At 33.0% G+C, this 18,076-nt stretch overlaps 1 protein-coding gene across 8 annotated transcripts in view; it reads left to right on the top strand.

Annotated features, from left to right (window-relative positions):
• The window catches only part of NBEA (neurobeachin), a 610,070-nt gene that overhangs the window by 104,612 nt on the left and 487,382 nt on the right, over positions 1 to 18,076 (top strand). For 7 of the 8 annotated variants that reach the window (XM_082435483.1, XM_082435487.1, XM_082435484.1 and 4 more), the window contains exons 9-10: positions 2,444 to 2,641; positions 3,574 to 3,707. In XM_082435483.1, coding sequence (XP_082291609.1) covers positions 2,444 to 2,641; positions 3,574 to 3,707 — 332 coding nt within the window. Of the gene's footprint in view, positions 1 to 2,443; positions 2,642 to 3,573; positions 3,708 to 8,906; positions 9,553 to 18,076 lie in introns of those variants that run through there. The other variant, XM_082435488.1, reaches the window with a different exon arrangement.

Below are 18,076 nucleotides of genomic sequence, written 5' to 3'. Positions count from 1 at the left end.
ACATCTTCTGCCCATTTCTTAAATGAATTGTTTCTTTGCTGTTAAGTTATATGAGTTCTTTTAATATTTTATATATTAACCCGTTATCAGATACATGATTTGCAAATACTCTCTTCTAGTTGGTAGGCTTCCTTTTCATTTTGTTCATGGTTTCCTTTGTTGCTGTGCAGAAGCTTTGTAGTTTGATATAGTCCCACTTGTTAATTTTTGCTTTTGTTGCCATTGCTTTTGATGTCAAATTTTTAAAAAAATCCTTAGTTTAAGGTAGCTCTACTAAGCTAGAACATATGTTGCTCTTTTTCCAGTTGCTATTCCCATCATTTACACATTGCTTTTCTTAGTAAAATATCATCAACATAAGGAGGCATCACTTCTCTACTTGATTGTACTACAGTTTGCTTTTGGGTTATCCAACTCCTGTAGTCTTTCATTATTTGGTCAGCTTCCCCTGTGTCTCAATGTTCTGTATACTCTTCCCCCAAATTCCCTCAGCTAAATAATTTTATTTCTATAAATTAACTCATTTGTTTTACTCCTCTAAAATAATTAATTGTGCTTTTGATCATTGGCTCACGAAATAAGTCAAAATTCTAACGTATTTGTGAAATTTTACTTTTAAAAGATTGAGTTAGAAACAAATGTTGGGACTGACATATACACACTACTATATATAAAATAGAGAACTAATAAGGACCTAACAGTAGTATAGCTCACGGAACTCTTCTCATTACTCTGTAGTAAGTCCCATACATACGAATGAGTTCCGTTCTGAGAGCTCTTTTGTAAGTCTGATTTGTTCGTTAAGTCCAACAAAGTTAGCCTAGTTACCCAGCTTACACAGTCGTTTATATAGTACTGTACTGGAATAGGTTTATAATACTTTTCACACAAATAATACATTAAAAAACAAACAAACACAAAAAGTAAAACATTTTTAATCTTAAAGTACAGTACCTTGAAAAGTATAGTAGTACAGTACAACAGCAGACATACAGGGGCTGGCATTGAGTGAACAGGCAAGAAGAGTTACTGACTGGAGGAGGGAGATGGTAGAGCTGAAGGATAGTCAACAATAGATGTTTGCTTCCGGACATCCTGGGCTTGAAATAAACATACTGTACTACTGTACTCTATATGGTACTGTACAGTAAAGTACACAAAAGCACAACCACTTGTAGCGGATGCACCCACATGGCAATGTACGCCAGACACGTGAATTAACTTACGTGATTGGACATGCGAACACAGTTCACATCTTTGAAAGCTCACAACTTGAAGGTTCATGTGTAGGGGACTTACTGCAATGACCTATATGAGAAAAGAATCTACAAAAGAGCGGGTGTCGGTATATGTATAACTGATTCACTTTGCTGTACAGCATAAACTAACACAACATTTTAAATCAAATATACTCCAGTAAAAATTTTTAAAAATTAGCATCCAAAAAAACCCAAATTTTAAACATTTTGAGCATTTATGATTTTACTGAAATACATATTAAAATATTTATTTTACAGTACTAAGGCAACCAGTGAAGAAGGCAGTCAGATGGATTTTATATTGCAGTATTATTACCTAATATAGTTAACTCATAATTTCATTAAAATATTTTTTAAAAGAATTTTTTGTTTGCATTTCCTATTGTAATTGTCATCTATTCTTTAGGGGTTTAACATGGCCATCGTGATTTTTTTGTGGAGTAGCATTGATATTCACTATCTTGATAAACTTTTTATAGTAAAGACATATTTTTGTGAATAAACGTTTTTTTAGTCTCAAATGATAACCATTATAGCCATTTCTATATTAGTAATTCATGTGCCAGCCACTACTTAACTTCTATAAATACTTTTGAAGCTGTTAACAAGCAAAATTAAATTTATGTTATGAATTAATAAAGTAAAATCCTATTTACATTTAATATCATCTGGCTTTATAATATTCTAATACAATTATTTTATAAATAATCAAAAACTTAATAAAGATCAACTCGTGCTTTGTGACCACCTAGAGGGGTGGAATAGGGAGGAAGGGTGGGAGGGAGACGCAAGAGGGAGGAGATATGGGGATATATGTATATGTATAGCTGATTCACTTTGTTATATAGCAGAAACTAACACCATTGTAAAGCAATTATACTCCAATAAAGATGTTATAAAAAATAAATAAGATAAAAACGTTCCACACACACACAAAAACACTTAATAAAATGAGAATATGAAGATCTGAGCATGTTTATTAGCATAATAAAATTTAACTCATAGAACTGAAGTGAGAATAACAAAATAATACCAGTGACTAGTGCCTGACACATGGAAGGGTCACAACAAATTGTTTATTATGTTTCTCTTCTTTAAATGTTTAAAATGTTTCTCTTCTTTAAAACTTGAGAGTTTTATTATGTTGCATTTAAAGAGTGTTTAATTTAGTTTTGTTTTTTCAGAGCACCTTCAAGTTTAAATCTGAGAGTGATATTCATTTGGCAGAACATCATAAACAGGTTCTGTATGATGGGAAACTTGCAAGTAGTATCGCATTTACATATAACGCTAAGGCCACGGATGCTCAACTGTGCCTGGAATCATCACCAAAGGAAAATGCATCGATTTTTGTGCATTCCCCACATGCTCTAATGCTCCAGGTGGGTGAATAGTAGCTTAGTCTTCATGTTCTCATCAGCAGTGTGTCTTTATTTTACATATTAAACATTGCTCATCTAGAAATCTCCAGTTGCTCTTTGTTTTTCTTTTTTGGTTTTCTAGTTCTTTCAATGATGTTTTTGCCTTCTACTTTTTTTTGGCAATATATTTTACCTTGGACTTGTCTCCTTAGTAGAAAATCTGTCTTTTCTGTTATATGTTCTATATCCTTTGAAATAAAATCAGTGAATTAGCTAAATAGATAATTGCAGATATTAAAAAATACTTTGCTTTAAGAATGTGTAACTCCCTAACATAAAAATGGCCTGAGGGCTTCCCTGGTGGCGCAGTCGTTGAGAATCTGCCTGCCAACGCAGGGGACACGGGTTCGAGCCCTGGTCTGGGAGGATCCCACATGCCGCAGAGCAACTAGGCCCGTGAGCCACAACTACTGAGCCTGCGCGTCTGGAGCCTGTGCTCCGCAACAAGAGAGGCCGCGATAGTGAGAGGCCCGCGCACCGTGATGAAGAGTGGCCCCCGCTTGCCACAACTAGGGAAAGCCCTCGCACAGAAACAAAGACCCAACACAGACAAAAATAAATAAATGAACAAATGTGGGGTTAAAAAAAAAAAAAAAAATTGCCTGAGTGTCTTTACATCCATTATGAGTCTCTTATTCTAAAATATATTTTGATTTAAAACTTCATATTTTCTTTGTAAAAATCTCTCAAGTTTTCAAATTTAAGTGATTAGCAAAGATGTTTCAAACTTTTATTTTATATGTGTATCAAAATTATATAATTTTGATTTTTAAATTTTAAAAATAGATTTTTAAATATCTATTTAATTTTCTTACAAAGTTGTTTGGAACAAGCAAATAGTGATAACATTATGCTTCAGAAAATGTAATAAACATTTTTGTTTTTGAACATAGGATGTAAAAGCTATAGTTACACATTCAATTCATAGTGCAATTCATTCAATTGGAGGGATTCAAGTGCTTTTCCCACTTTTTGCACAACTGGACAACCGGCAGCTCAATGACAGTCAAGTGGAAACAACTGTCTGGTAAGTTTTCTTTGAATATATAAGTTATGCCATTTTTTCCTCGCTTAGATTATGCATGGTGCACTTGGTGCTGTGTAAATGTATTATAATACTGGTTTTTATCCTTGACGTGCTAATAAAAGTTTCTTTAGGATTAAGGCAGATATATATTTCCACAATGTAAAAAAGCCTGACACTTAGATTTTTATAACCACAAAGGAGTGACTTCCTTGATAATAAATGAAGAATTCTTACTAGGTGTAGCATAGTGATTATAATATGAAGTTGAGGAAAAGTGTTAGTCCTGACCTTACCCTTTGCAAATGCCCATTGTTTGTATTGTCCGTGAAATCCTGTCAGATTAAATAAAATTACTAGGGTAAAGTTTATTCTCAAGAATAGTATTTAATAACACATAATTTATATCTTAAATATTGGTATTATTCTATAATGCTAGTGCCATAAGAGTAGCACAATATTAAGTGATATTAGCTTCTTCTTATATATAGATCATGTTTGATAACCTAAATCTAACCAGTGGCATATCCATGTTTTATGTATTCAGAATCTTCTAATTAGATTGATATCATGTGCAAATTTTATAGCTTCTCTTTTTTTAAATTAAAAAATACCTCATGTATCAAACTCTGATTTAATCTTATATCTTAGAATCATATATGTCATAAGTTAAATCTGAATTTTAATAGCTATTTGTGTATATTGCTATGTTTGGAGAATTTAAAGGGAAAGTTATATAGGTAAACATTAATTTAGTTTACTAAATACTAATATAGGAATGCTTCATTAGTATGTACACATATACATGAGATTCTTTATCGATCATCCAATTTTGAATTCGTAGAAAAACTGGTGAATGAAACTAAGATGGGAAAAATTTAAAGTCCATTGAAGTGTTACCTATGATTTTCTCCTATTAATTATTTAAATTAACTATTAACAAAATTCTGTCTTAGTGTTGCTAATAATATTATCCCTGTGTTGGGACCATCCTTATGTAAAGTATAAATCTAAATGTAAATGTGACCTGTACCTTTACAATAGTCAGCTACCATCCATGGGTCATGCTTCTTTTATATCAAGATAACGTAGAGGTTGGACTTTTGAAGTGAAAAGGAATCTTGAGGCCATGTCCTGCTGAGATATTACTTTGTTATAAGGTCTTACATACTTTTATTGGGAGGCAGATCAGCTTAGTGGAAAAGTGAAACTTTTAAATTCCAGTCCTAATTTAAATTCAAAATGTTTTGCTCTTTGTCATCTAAGTGAACTAGTACACATTATGATCAGTAATTTAAAACCTAGTAAGTGCTGTGAAAAGAAGTTAGAGATGAAGTAGCAATTAGAAAACTCCATGTGTAATTTAACTATTTCATATGAATTAAGTCCATAATTATTTTAACCTGAAGTATAATGTTTTGCTTTGGGTAGAAAAATTAGAAAGATTATGCAGTTTGAGATGCTATAACTAAAATGATTATAATAATTTATATCATCATGAGTAGTTATTATAAAATCTTAGTGCTAAAACCATATTTAACACGTTATCTGGTCCATTCATCCAAGGCACGTGGTTATTTTTCATTGCCTGTCTTTAAAACTCATTTTAGTGTTTATATTATATTTTGATATTTAAATTGTATTTATTTCATCATGGAGATAAAAGGCAGTGGAAGGGATCAGCTTTCTGATTTTGATTTTGGTTTGTTTGTTTTTAGTTCTTTTATATCATTCATGTTAATTTTTCCATGTAATAACTAACTTTTTCAGTGATATATGTGTTCTTAGTTTATGGCCAATAGAAAACATATAATAAGAAATGTACCACTCACTTTCCTTTTCAGTAATAATACATACACAATTTCAACCCTACCCTGTGATTCACTTATGTGCTTCTTTGAATTCTTATCTAATACTTTTTCATTAATTGTTTCAAAGCCCTTGATGTCTGAGGTTGGCTCTTTAGTGGACAATTGTGTGTATTAGTAATTCAATCTCTTGTTATATTTAGTTTTGAGGGGCACCATTTTGGTGGTGATACTGTCTCAGTTTTTAAAATGTTAAAGGCAGATTTTTAAATGGGACGTCCCCCTCTACTTGAAGAACATAAATTCTTAGCTTTAGGGCAATGGTTGATAGAATTTCTTATTTTCTGGCTATATCTTAAATTCATATATATGAATGAGAACTTAAAATAGGATATGTTATCTTATTTTTAGTTAGTTTTAAACTCTTCTAGATGAATGAGAATATTTGAACTTTAAAAATCTTGGACAAAATTTTATGTACCTTTTCTGGAAAATCTTTTTGTATAATAAATACATGCCCCAAATTGCAATATTATCTAATTCTTGATTACTTTTTGGAGAAATTGAGCTAAACTCTAAAATAAGTTAATTCTTTGCCTTTGTGTTTCAAGCTAAAGCATCTTAGTTTCCATGCACTTTCCTCCACTCAGTAGTCCCTGTTTATGAAACTTTTTATTGTTTATATAAGCCTCAACTCTGTTGGCACGACTTTATCATTGTTCTAATCATTGATGAGTTTTACTGTATATAGGGGGCGTAATATTAAAATAATTTATTGAAGGAATAATCTTATTTTCTGGAACCTTTAAAAATAGGCGTTATTTGTGCAGGAGAAATTTTGTGGCTTTGTTTTATCATGAAAGCTACATGTTATAGTTGTTATATGTGTGGACTTTCAAGTCAAACAGACTTGGCGTCAAATCCCTCGTTTACTATTTATTATTTACACAACTTTAAGTGTTATTAACTATTTTGTGTTTCAGTTTCTACCATTATAATAGAATAATATAGAATATTATATATAGAGAGGATAATAATAGCTCACTGGATTTTTTAAATTAAATGCAACAAAATATGTAGATTGACATACATGCTGATTTTGTTATTATGATGACAATGGGTTAGGTAATCTAGATTATCTCTAATAGTACAGTTTTATATTTTAAAATATATATCATCAATCATAGAGACTGATTGTTATAATAGGGGCTGTGTTATTGTTATAATAGGGGCTGTGTTACTTTATATTTGAAATGTTCTACCAATAATGTTATTTATAATGGAGAATTAGTTATTTAAGTGATGAAGTAGGACTTATATTTTGAATTTCAGTTGTAGTGATGAAAACTGATTGTGAACCATCTGTTTTCTAGATATAGTGGGTTAAAATTGAGGAATGTGTTAACTCAAGTTTTGAAGTCAGTACCAAGTTAAAAAAGCTTTCAAGGGTTTAAGATGATTTTTCTTTAGCTGGTTTTTGGATTTTGTAGGTACCCCATTAGTATTTAAATCTCCAGGAATAACACTTTTTATTGCTTTTTCTTTTAACATGTAGTTTAGCCTTTGTGAAACAAAAGAAACAAAAAATGAACCACAAAAGGAATAAATGTTACTGAACTGAGTTAAATAGCTTGTGGCAACACATACAGTATTTTTAATGTGATTTTGTTTTGAATAAGTAAATAATGCCAGTATGTAGTTGTTGTAGTGATTTCAGACTATTCATAATGATTCTCAAGCACCATGATCATCTTGAGTAATTCTGCCAAATGATGAAAGCTATTTGCAAGTTTTGTCATTCCTCAGGGATTAATACTATTTTATATTGGACTGGTCGATCTATCCCATTCTGTCCAGCGATCATTGAGAGCAATAATTAAACAAATTACCTTTCACTAGACATTTAGTAAATATTTATTTAATGTATAAATATGAACAAATGTTTAATAAATGTTTTCAAGAAGTATAACTCCAATCTTGAAATAATCATAGCTTTTGCATTTTGTGTTTAGGAATGACTCATTGAATTAGAAATTTCATTTTCCTTTGGTTTGGATGATCATATATATTGTCTGTAAATGTCCTGTCTTTCTCTGACTTGGCCCCAAAACCCCTTTTGTTTGAGTATGTGTTTCTAAATTCTATAGATCATGGAAAGCAAAACAAATCTTCCTCATTTGTTTGACTTAGGAAGAATGTGCTTTGAAAAAATATGTTTTCTGGCACAAGGTATAAATAGGTTTTTATATATCAAAGGATTAAAAATACACTAAGAGAGTAGTTCTCAAGCCTTCTGTTGGTGTGAGACTAAGGCTCAACCTAGTGTCCTATTATGTACTCTCTGTTCTTAGGTGATGGGGCTATCTGAGCGTATGTAGTAGTAGCACAAGGCATTTACTGAGTACTTACTGTGTGCCAGTAGCTGTTTGTAATTGTATTACCTCATTTTATCCTGTTCTGCTGATGAGAGAGATAAAAATTGAGTACCTTGTTGAAGGTCACAGAGATTTAAGTGGTAGATTAGGACCAGAATTCTAATTCTGAGAGCCTGATTCCAGAGCTCTCGCTCTGAACTACCATGATTAACTCTGAGAATCACCTTTGCAAGCTATGGAATGATTTTAATACTGTAATGCCAACTTTATCTGATAGTAGTATGAATTAAAATAAGATAGAATATATAAACTGTGTATCACAGCGAGTGTCTGGTACATAGTAGGCACTTAATGAGTTTTCTTTATTTCCTCAGTAAATATTAGATTGTCCATTGATGTGATGCAATTTTGTATTATTAAAATGTGTTTTTAATGCTGTTTTAACTCTGATAAATTCGATAAATTAAAACTCAACCACAAGTGATCATTTAAATTAATTCTTGTAATTGCATGAATATTTTTCTCAGGAAAGTGTTCTTTTTGTTTCTAGTTATAATACAGGTTGTTTGATAGACTGCTTGATGGAATGTAAGCTATACAAAATTTAGAAAATCCCATAAAGCATTTAAGTCAATGATCCTATAATTAAGAATCCTCTTGTAATGTGAATATTATGACTCATTAATTAGTTTGTTTTGTGGACTTAAATCCAGATTTTTTCCTAAAAGCTATCTTGCTAGCCAAAGTTATTCCAGTAATTATCTTGAATTTTATAGCCCCTTTAATAATTAAATTTTCATTATAAAGTCCTGGTTAGCACCACTGTCATTTGTAAACCAACACAATTACCTGGAAATTCCAGCATTTCAGTGTCTAACAACCCAAATTTCCCCTTACACTTCAAAGTGGCATAAAATCCTTTGTCTGTGTTTTCTGATTTTTAGTTCAGGGAAAAGTGACTATTACACAGCTAATGTCAAAAATTTCTACATATTTTCACCGAACTGACTTAAAGGCTAAAGAAGTGAAATTAGTACTTGTTTGTAATGATTGTCTCCCTTGTGGAGGTTGTTGTTTGTATATGTAGAATATAATTATTATTAGTTTGGTTTCCAGAAGTATTTAAACATTTAAAAATGTGTATATATAGAATTATGTTCTCCTTATTTTCTTCATGTTTTTCAGGAAAATGTACATCTGTCACTTCTTTATATGCATATTTACTATTTTGCCTTTTTTTTTTTAAGTTTACAAAATTAGTAATGAAAGTATTCTTTGAAGTGAAACAGACACAGAAAGTATATTTGACATATGTATACCACTACTTATATTAAAGGAGGAAAACCAAATAATAATTTTTTTAGTGAGATTTAACTAGAGTAAAATGGAATGTATACTGAATTCACTGTGCAAATAAATCCATAAATAAAAATTAAAATACAGTATTCTGCCTGAAACATAGGGAAATTATAGTGTAGTGTTCAAATAGCTTTCTCTTCTTTGTCAGCCAAGTTCTTTTTACTCCATGGATCCTTTACAGAAGATATCTGATAATAAAGTTTATGGTACATCTAACAATTTAATGAGTTTGTCAACTGTCAACAAGAAAGGACATTTTGTTTCTTGTAGACTTATGACTTCTGATTCATTGACTTTCCAAATAAGGTATTTTTTTATAGTCCATTTTAAAGTGTTTTTCATAATAAGTGATTGCTTTTCTACAATAATTCCTCCATAAAAAGTTTCCTTTAAATTTAGTGAAATCTGTTTTTAATGCTATATTAGTTTGTGCTGTTTCAATTTTCAACACATAATTTTGCTCTGTGCATTTTCCCTGCCATAAAGGAAGGCTTCTGCTTTATCTTTGACCAAAAACAAACAAACAAACAAACAAGGCATTGTTTTGGCAAAAGGGTAACTACAAATTATTAGTTGCAGGAATTTGGGCAACCATGGACACATCTTTACTGAATTTGTTGCCTTAATTTTCCTCTAGTTTGCATATCAACATTCTCTGTCCTTAAATATTTTAATGATATTTTGTAACTGAAGGTGTTGTTATTTTATGCATGGAATAGCATTTATTTCTTTAACTCTTCTATGTCTTTACGTTGCTTTTGAAAATAATAAGGTAAATTGCTTCATTTATTTTGTTTTGTTTTTATGATAGTCATACAGTCTAAATCTAAAATAAGTATTATTTGCATTTATGAGGGACATTGCCATATGCCCGAATATTCACAGTTCATCCTCAGAAGCTCAGAATATTTCTGATGGGAATTGGGTATAAATCCCCCAAGTGCTTATGCTCTCTTCCCTTTCTCTCCCCTGAATGTGATGACTGTTATGTGCAGTGAGTGGAATCGTCAATAAAAGAATTAATAAGGCATCATCAGGAAATTCTAGTTAATTTAGTATGGTAATTTTTTGAAATTTTTGGTTTTTTTGATGTGGACCATTTAAAAAGTCTTTATTGAATTTGCTACAATATTGCTTCTGTTTTATGTTTTGGTTTTTTGGCCACGAGGCATGTGGGATCTTAGCTCCCCAACCAGGGATCGAACCCACACCCCTGCACTGGAAGGTGAAGTCTTAACTACTGGACTGGCAGGGAAGTCCCTAGTATTATAATTTTTTTTTCCTAGTATTATAATTTTATTGGCCTTTATTTTATTTTGTTTCTGGGTTTATGGTCTTACTACCTAGATGGACAACACCCAGAGCTTTTTCTCTCTCAGCCTTCTATTTAGGCTCTTATACCCAAACTCAAACTCAACCTTCTCCAAATAAAAACTCATAACTTTCTCTTCTGCACATTTTCTATCACTTTTGACATTCTTTTTATTTTTAAATTTTTAAATTAATTTTTATTTTTGTTGAAGACTTTATTTTTTAGAGCAGTTTTAGGTTTGCAATAAAATGGAAAGGAATAAATAGATTTTTCATACACTCCCCCTCTTCACACATACATATCCTCCCCTATTATCAACATCACTCACCAGAATCGTATATTTTTTTAACAAGGATGAACATAAATCAATAGATCATAATCACTTAAAGTCCATAGTTAAGAGTTCACTCTTGGGCTCTTAGATAGCCTCGACCACCAGAGGGCAGAGAGCAGAAGCAAGAAAAACTACAATCCTGCAGCCTGCGGACCAAAAACCACAGTTACAGAAAGATAGAGAAGATGAAAAGGCAGAGGGCTATATACCAGATGAAGGAACAAGAAAAAACCCCAGAAAAACAACTAAATGAAGTGGAGATAGGCAACCTTCCAGAGAAAGAATTCAGAATAATGATAGTGAAGATGATCCAGGACCTTGGAATAAGAATGGAGGCAAAGATTGAGAAGATGCAAGAAATGATTAACAAAGACCTAGAAGAATTAAAGAACAAACAAACAGAGATGACCAATACAATAACTGAAATGAAAACTACACTAGAAGGAATCAATAGCAGAATAACTGAGGCAGAAGAACGGATAAGTGACCTGGAAGACAGAATGGTGGAATTCACTGCTGCGGAACAGGCTAAAGAAAAAAGAATGAAAAGAAATGAAGACAGCCTAAGAGACCTCTGGGACAACATTAAACGCAACAACATTCGCATTATAGGGGTCCCAGAAGGAGAAGAGAGAGAGAAAGGACCAGAGAAAATATTTGAAGAGATTATAGTCGAAAACTTCCCTAACATGGGAAAGGAGATAGCCACCCAAGTCCAGGAAGCGCAGAGAGTCCCATACAGAATAAACCCAAGGAGAAACACGCCGAGACACATAGTAATCAAAGTGGCAAAAATTAAAGACAAAGAAAAATTATTGAAAGCAGCAAGGGAAAAACGACAAATAACATACAAGGGAACTCCCATAAGGTTAACAGCTGATTTCTCAGCAGAAACTCTGCAAGCCAGAAGGGAGTGGCACGATATACTTAAAGTGATGAAAGGGAAGAACCTACAACCAAGATTACTCTACCCGGCAAGGATCTCATTTAGATTTGATGGAGAAATCAAAAGCTTTACAGACAAGCAAAAGCTAAGAGAATTCAGCACCACCAAACCAGCTCTACAACAAATGCTAAAGGAACTTCTCTAAGTGGGAAACACAAGAGAAGAAAAGGACCTACAAAAACAAACCCAAAACAATTAAGAAAATGGTCATAGGAACATACATATCGATAATTACCTTAAACGTGAATGGATTAAACGCCCCAACCAAAAGACATAGACTGGCTGAATGGATACAAAAACAAGACCCATATATATGCTGTCTACAAGAGACCCACTTTAGACCTAGGGACACATACAGACTGAAAGTGAGGGGATGGAAAAAGATATTCCATGCAAATGGAAATCAAAAGAAAGCTGGAGTAGCTATACTCATATCAGATAAAATAGACTTTAAAATAAAGAATGTTACAAGAGACAAGGAAGGACACTACATAATGATCCAGGGATCAATCCAAGAAGAAGATATAACAATTATAAATATATATGCACCCAACATAGGAGCACCTCAATACATAAGGCAACTGCTAACAGCTATAAAAGAGGAAATCGACAGTAACACAATAATAGTGGGGGACTTTAACACTTCACTTACACCAATGGACAGATCATCCAAAATGAAAATAAATAAGGAAACAGAAGCTTTAAATGACACAATAGACCAGATAGATTTAATTGATATATATAGGACATTCCATCCAAAAACAGCAGATTACACGTTCTTCTCAAGTGCGCACGGAACATTCTCCAGGATAGATCACATCTTGGGTCACAAATCAAGCCTCAGTAAATTTAAGAAAATTGAAATCATACCAAGCATCTTTTCTGACCACAACGCTATGAGATTAGAAATGAATTACAGGGAAAAAAACGTAAAAAAGACAAACACATGGAGGCTAAACAATACGTTACTAAATAACCAAAAGATCACTGAAGAAATCAAAGAGGAAATAAAAAAATACCTAGAGACAAATGACAATGAAAACACGACGACCCAAAACCTATGGGATGCAGCAAAAGCGGTTCTAAGAGGGAAGTTTATAGCTATACAAGCCTACCTAAAGAAACAAGAAAAATCTCAAGTAAACAATCTAACCTTACACCTAAAGAAACTAGAGAAAGAAGAACAAACAAAACCCAAAGTTAGCAGAAGGAAAGAAATCATAAAGATCAGAGCAGAAATAAATGAGAAAGAAACAAAGAAAACAATAGCAAAGATCAATAAAACTAAAAGTTGGTTCTTTGAGAAGATAAACAAAATTGATAAGCCATTAGCCAGACTCATCAAGAAAAAGAGGGAGAGGACTCAAATCAATAAAATCAGAAATGAAAAAGGAGAAGTTACAACAGACACTGCAGAAATACAAAACATCCTAAGAGACTACTATAAGCAACTTTATGCCAATAAAATGGACAACCTGGAAGAAATGGACAAATTCTTAGAAAGGTATAACCTTCCAAGACTGAATCAGGAAGAAACAGAAAATATGAACAGACCAATCACAAGTAATGAAATTGAAACTGTGATTAAAAATCTTCCAACAAACAAAAGTCCAGGACCAGATGGCTTCACAGGTGAATTCTATCAAACATTTAGAGAAGAGCTAACACCCATCCTTCTCAAACTCTTCCAAAAAATTGCAGAGGAAGGAACACTCCCAAACTCATTCTATGAGGCCACCATCACCCTGATACCAAAACCAGACAAAGACACTACAAAAAAAGAAAATTACAGACCAATATCACTGATGAATATAGATGCAAAAATCCTCAACAAAATACTAGCAAACAGAATCCAACAACACATTAAAAGGATCATACACCACGATCAAGTGGGATTTATCCCAGGGATGCAAGGATTCTTCAATATACGCAAATCAATCAATGTGATACACCATATTAACAAATTGAAGAAGAAAAACCATATGATCATCTCAATAGATGCAGAAAAAGCTTTTGACAAAATTCAACACCCATTTATGATAAAAACTCTCCAGAAAGTGGGCATAGAGGGAACCTACCTCAACATAATAAAGGCCATATATGACAAACCCACAGCAAACATCATTCTCAATGGTGAAAAACTGAAAGCATTTCCTCTAAGATCAGGAACGAGACAAGGATGTCCACTCTCACCACTATTATTCAACATAGTTCTGGAAGTCCTAGCCACGGCAATCAGAGAAGAAAAAGAAATAAAAGGAATACAAATTGGAAAAGAGGAAGTAAAACTGTCACTGTTTGCGGATGACATGATACTATACATAGAGAATCCTAAAACTGCCACCAGAAAACTGCTAGAGATAATTAATGAATATGGTAAAGTTGCAGGATACAAAATTAATGCACAGAAAACTCTTGCATTCCTATACACTAATGATGAAAAATCTGAAAGAGAAATTATGGAAACACTCCCATTTACCATTGCAACAAAAAGAATAAAATACCTAGGAATAAACCTACCTAGGGAGACAAAAGACCTGTATGCAGAAAACTATAAGACACTGATGAAAGAAATTAAAGATGATACCAACAGATGGAGAGATATACCATGTTCTTGGATTGGAAGAATCAACATTGTGAAAATGAGTATACTACCCAAAGCAATCTACAGATTCAATGCAATCCCTATCAAATTACCAATGGCATTTTTTACGGAGCTAGAACAAATCATCTTAAAATTTGTATGGAGACACGAAAGACCCCGAATAGCCAAAGCAGTCTTGAGGCAAAAAAATGGAGCTGGAGGAATCAGACTCCCTGACTTCAGACTATACTACAAAGCTACAGTAATCAAGACAATATGGTACTGGCACAAAAACAGAAACATAGATCAATGGAACAAGATAGAAAGCCCAGAGATTAACCCACGCACCTATGGTCAACTAATCTATGACAAAGGAGGCAAAGATATACAATGGAGAAAAGACAGTCTCTTCAATAAGTGGTGCTGGGAAAACTGGACAGCTACATGTAAAAGAATGAAATTAGAATACTCCCTAACACCATACACAAAAATAAACTCAAAATGGATTAGAGACCTAAATATAAGACTGGACACTATAAAACTCTTAGAGGAAAACATAGGAAGAACACTCTTTGACATAAATCACAGCAAGATCTTTTTTGATCCACCTCCTAGAGTAATGGAAATAAAAACAAAAATAAACAAGTGGGACCTAATGAAACTTCAAAGCTTTTGCACAGCAAAGGAAACCATAAACAAGACGAAAAGACAACCCTCAGAATGGGAGAAAATATTTGCAAATGAATCAACGGACAAAGGATTAATCTCCAAAATATATAAACAGCTCATTCAGCTCAATATCAAAGAAACAAACACCCCAATCCAAAAATGGGCAGAAGACCTAAATAGACATTTCTCCAAAGAAGACATACAGACGGCCACGAAGCACATGAAAAGCTGCTCAACATCACTAATTATTACAGAAATGCAAATCAAAACTACAATGAGGTATCACCTCACTCCTGTTAGAATGGGGATCATCAGAAAATCTACAAACAACAAATGCTGGAGAGGGTGTGGAGAAAAGGGAACCCTCTTGCACTGTTGGTGGGAATGTAAATTGATACAGCCACTCTGGAGAACAATATGGAGGTTCCTTAAAAAACTAAAAATAGAATTACCATATGACCCAGCAATCCCACTACTGGGCATATACCCAGAGAAAACCGTAATTCAAAAAGACACATGCACCCGAATGTTCATTGCAGCACTATTTACAATAGCCAGGTCATGGAAGCAACCTAAATGCCCATCAACAGACGAATGGATAAAGAAGATGTGGTACATATATACAATGGAATATTACTCAGCCATAAAAAGGAACGAAATTGAGTCATTTGTTGAGACGTGGATGGATCTAGAGACTGTCATACTGAGTGAAGTAAGTCAGAAAGAGAAAAACAAATATCATATATTAATGCATGTATGTGGAACCTAGAAAAATGGTACAGATGAGCCAGTTTGCAGGGCAGAAGTTGAGACACAGATGTAGAGAATGGACATATGGACACCAAGGGGGGAAAACTGCGGTGAGGTGGGGATGGTGGTGTGCTGAATTGGGCGATTGGGATTGACATGTATACACTGATATGTATAAAATTGATGCCTAATAAGAACCTGCAGTATAAAAAAACAAACAAAACAACTAATACTAAACTTTCATTGGGTTATTTGTATGGAAATATGTTAATATAAATGTTTCAGACATTACATGAAATTCCTAAAAATCTTTTATTTGTATTTGTATGGAAATATGTATGGAAATATGTTAATATAAAGGTTTCAGACATTACATGAAATTTCTAAAAATCTTATATTTGTATTTGTATGGAAATATGTATGGAAATATGTTAATATAAATGTTTCAGACATTAAAAAAAAAAAAAAAAAAGAGTTCACTCTTGGTATCATACTTTTTATAAGTTTGGACAAAAGTATAATGTCACATATCCATCATTATAATATCATAAAAAATATGTTCACATCCCTAAATATATTTTGTGTTCTACCCTTTCACACTGCCCCCAGGCAACCACTGATCTTTTTATTGTCTCCATAATTTTGCCTTTTCAAGAATGTCATATAGCTGAAATCATACAGAATGCAGCTGTTTCGGATTGTCTCCTTTCACTCAGTAATATGCAATTAAAGTGCCTCCATGTCTTTTCATGGCTTGATAGCTCATTTCTTTTTAGCGCTGAATAATATATATTCTAATATCTAAATGTACCACAGTTTATTTTTCCATTCACCTACGGAAGGACATCTTGGTTGCTTCCAAGTTTTGGCAATTAAGAATAAAGCTTCTATAAATATCTGTGTGCATGTTTTTGTGTGGATATAAGTTTTCAACTCCTTTGGGTAGATACAAAGTAGCATGATTGCTGGATTATATGGTAAAAGTATGTTGAGTTTTGTAAGAAACCCCCAAACTGTCTTCCAAAGTGGCTGTACCATTTTTATTCCCAGCAGCAGTGAATGAACTAATAGGTTATTAGTTTCTTGTCAGTTATTTCAGATTTTCTACATAGACAGTCATGCTGTTTGTAACCAAAGACAGTTTTATGTCTTCTTTCCCAATCTGTATATATTTTATCACATTAGCAAGGACTTTGAGTGTCATGTTGAAAAGGAGTGGTGAGAGGGGACATCCTTGCTTTGTATCTGATCTTAGTGGGAAAACTTTGAGTTTTTCATCATTAAGTATGACGTTAGCTGTAGGTTTTTTATAGATAGTCTTTATCAAGTTGAGAAAGTTCCCGTTTATTCCTAGTTTCCCGAGAGTTTTTATCATGAGTGGCTGTCAGATTGTGTCAAATGCTTTTTCTTCATCTGTAGACGTGAAAGTGATTTTTCTTTTTTTAGCCTATTGCTGTCTTGAGCCAGCCTTGCATACTTTGGATAAATCCCATTTGGTTGTGGAGTATAATTCTTTTTATCTTGTTTGGATTCAATTTGCCCATGTTTTGTTGAGAATTTTTGCATGTCTGGTCATGGGAGATATTGGTCTGTAGTCTTCTTTACTTATTATGTCTTTGTCTAGTTTTGGTATGAGTGATGCTGTCTTCATAGAATGAGTTAGGAGAGTAGTTCCTCTGCTTCTATCCTCTGAAAAAGATGTAGAGAATTGGTATAATTTCTTCCTTAAGTGTTTGGTAGAATTCACCAGTGAACCCATCTGGGCCTGGTGATTTCTGCTTATTAATTATTGATTCAATTTCTTTAATAGATGTAGGTATATTCAAAATGTCTATTTCTTCTTGTGTGACTTTTGGCAGGCTATGTCTTTCAAGGAATGTTTCTTTTCATCTAGGTTTCCAAATCTGTGGGCATAGAATTGCTCACAGTGTCCTTTATTATTCTTTTAATTTCCATGGGATATGTAGTTACGTCTCTTCTTTCAATTCTAGTATTAGTATTTCCGTCTTCTCCCTTTTTTTTCTTTGTTAATCTGGCCTAGAGGCTTATCAATTTTATTAATCTTTTTAAAGAGCCAGCTTTTGTTTTCATTGACTTTCTCTATTGATTTCCTGTTTTCCGTTTCTTTGATCTATACTCTGGTTCTTATTATTTCTTTTTGCTGCTTACTTTAGATGGCATTTACTCTTCTTTTTCTAGTTTCCTGAGGTGAAAATTTAGATTAATGACTGTTAG

Source organism: Balaenoptera physalus, assembly GCF_965194825.1.
Source record: "Balaenoptera physalus genome assembly, chromosome: 18".
Classification (NCBI taxonomy): domain Eukaryota; kingdom Metazoa; phylum Chordata; class Mammalia; order Artiodactyla; family Balaenopteridae; genus Balaenoptera; species Balaenoptera physalus.
This window is presented reverse-complemented; position numbering and strand designations above follow the sequence as displayed.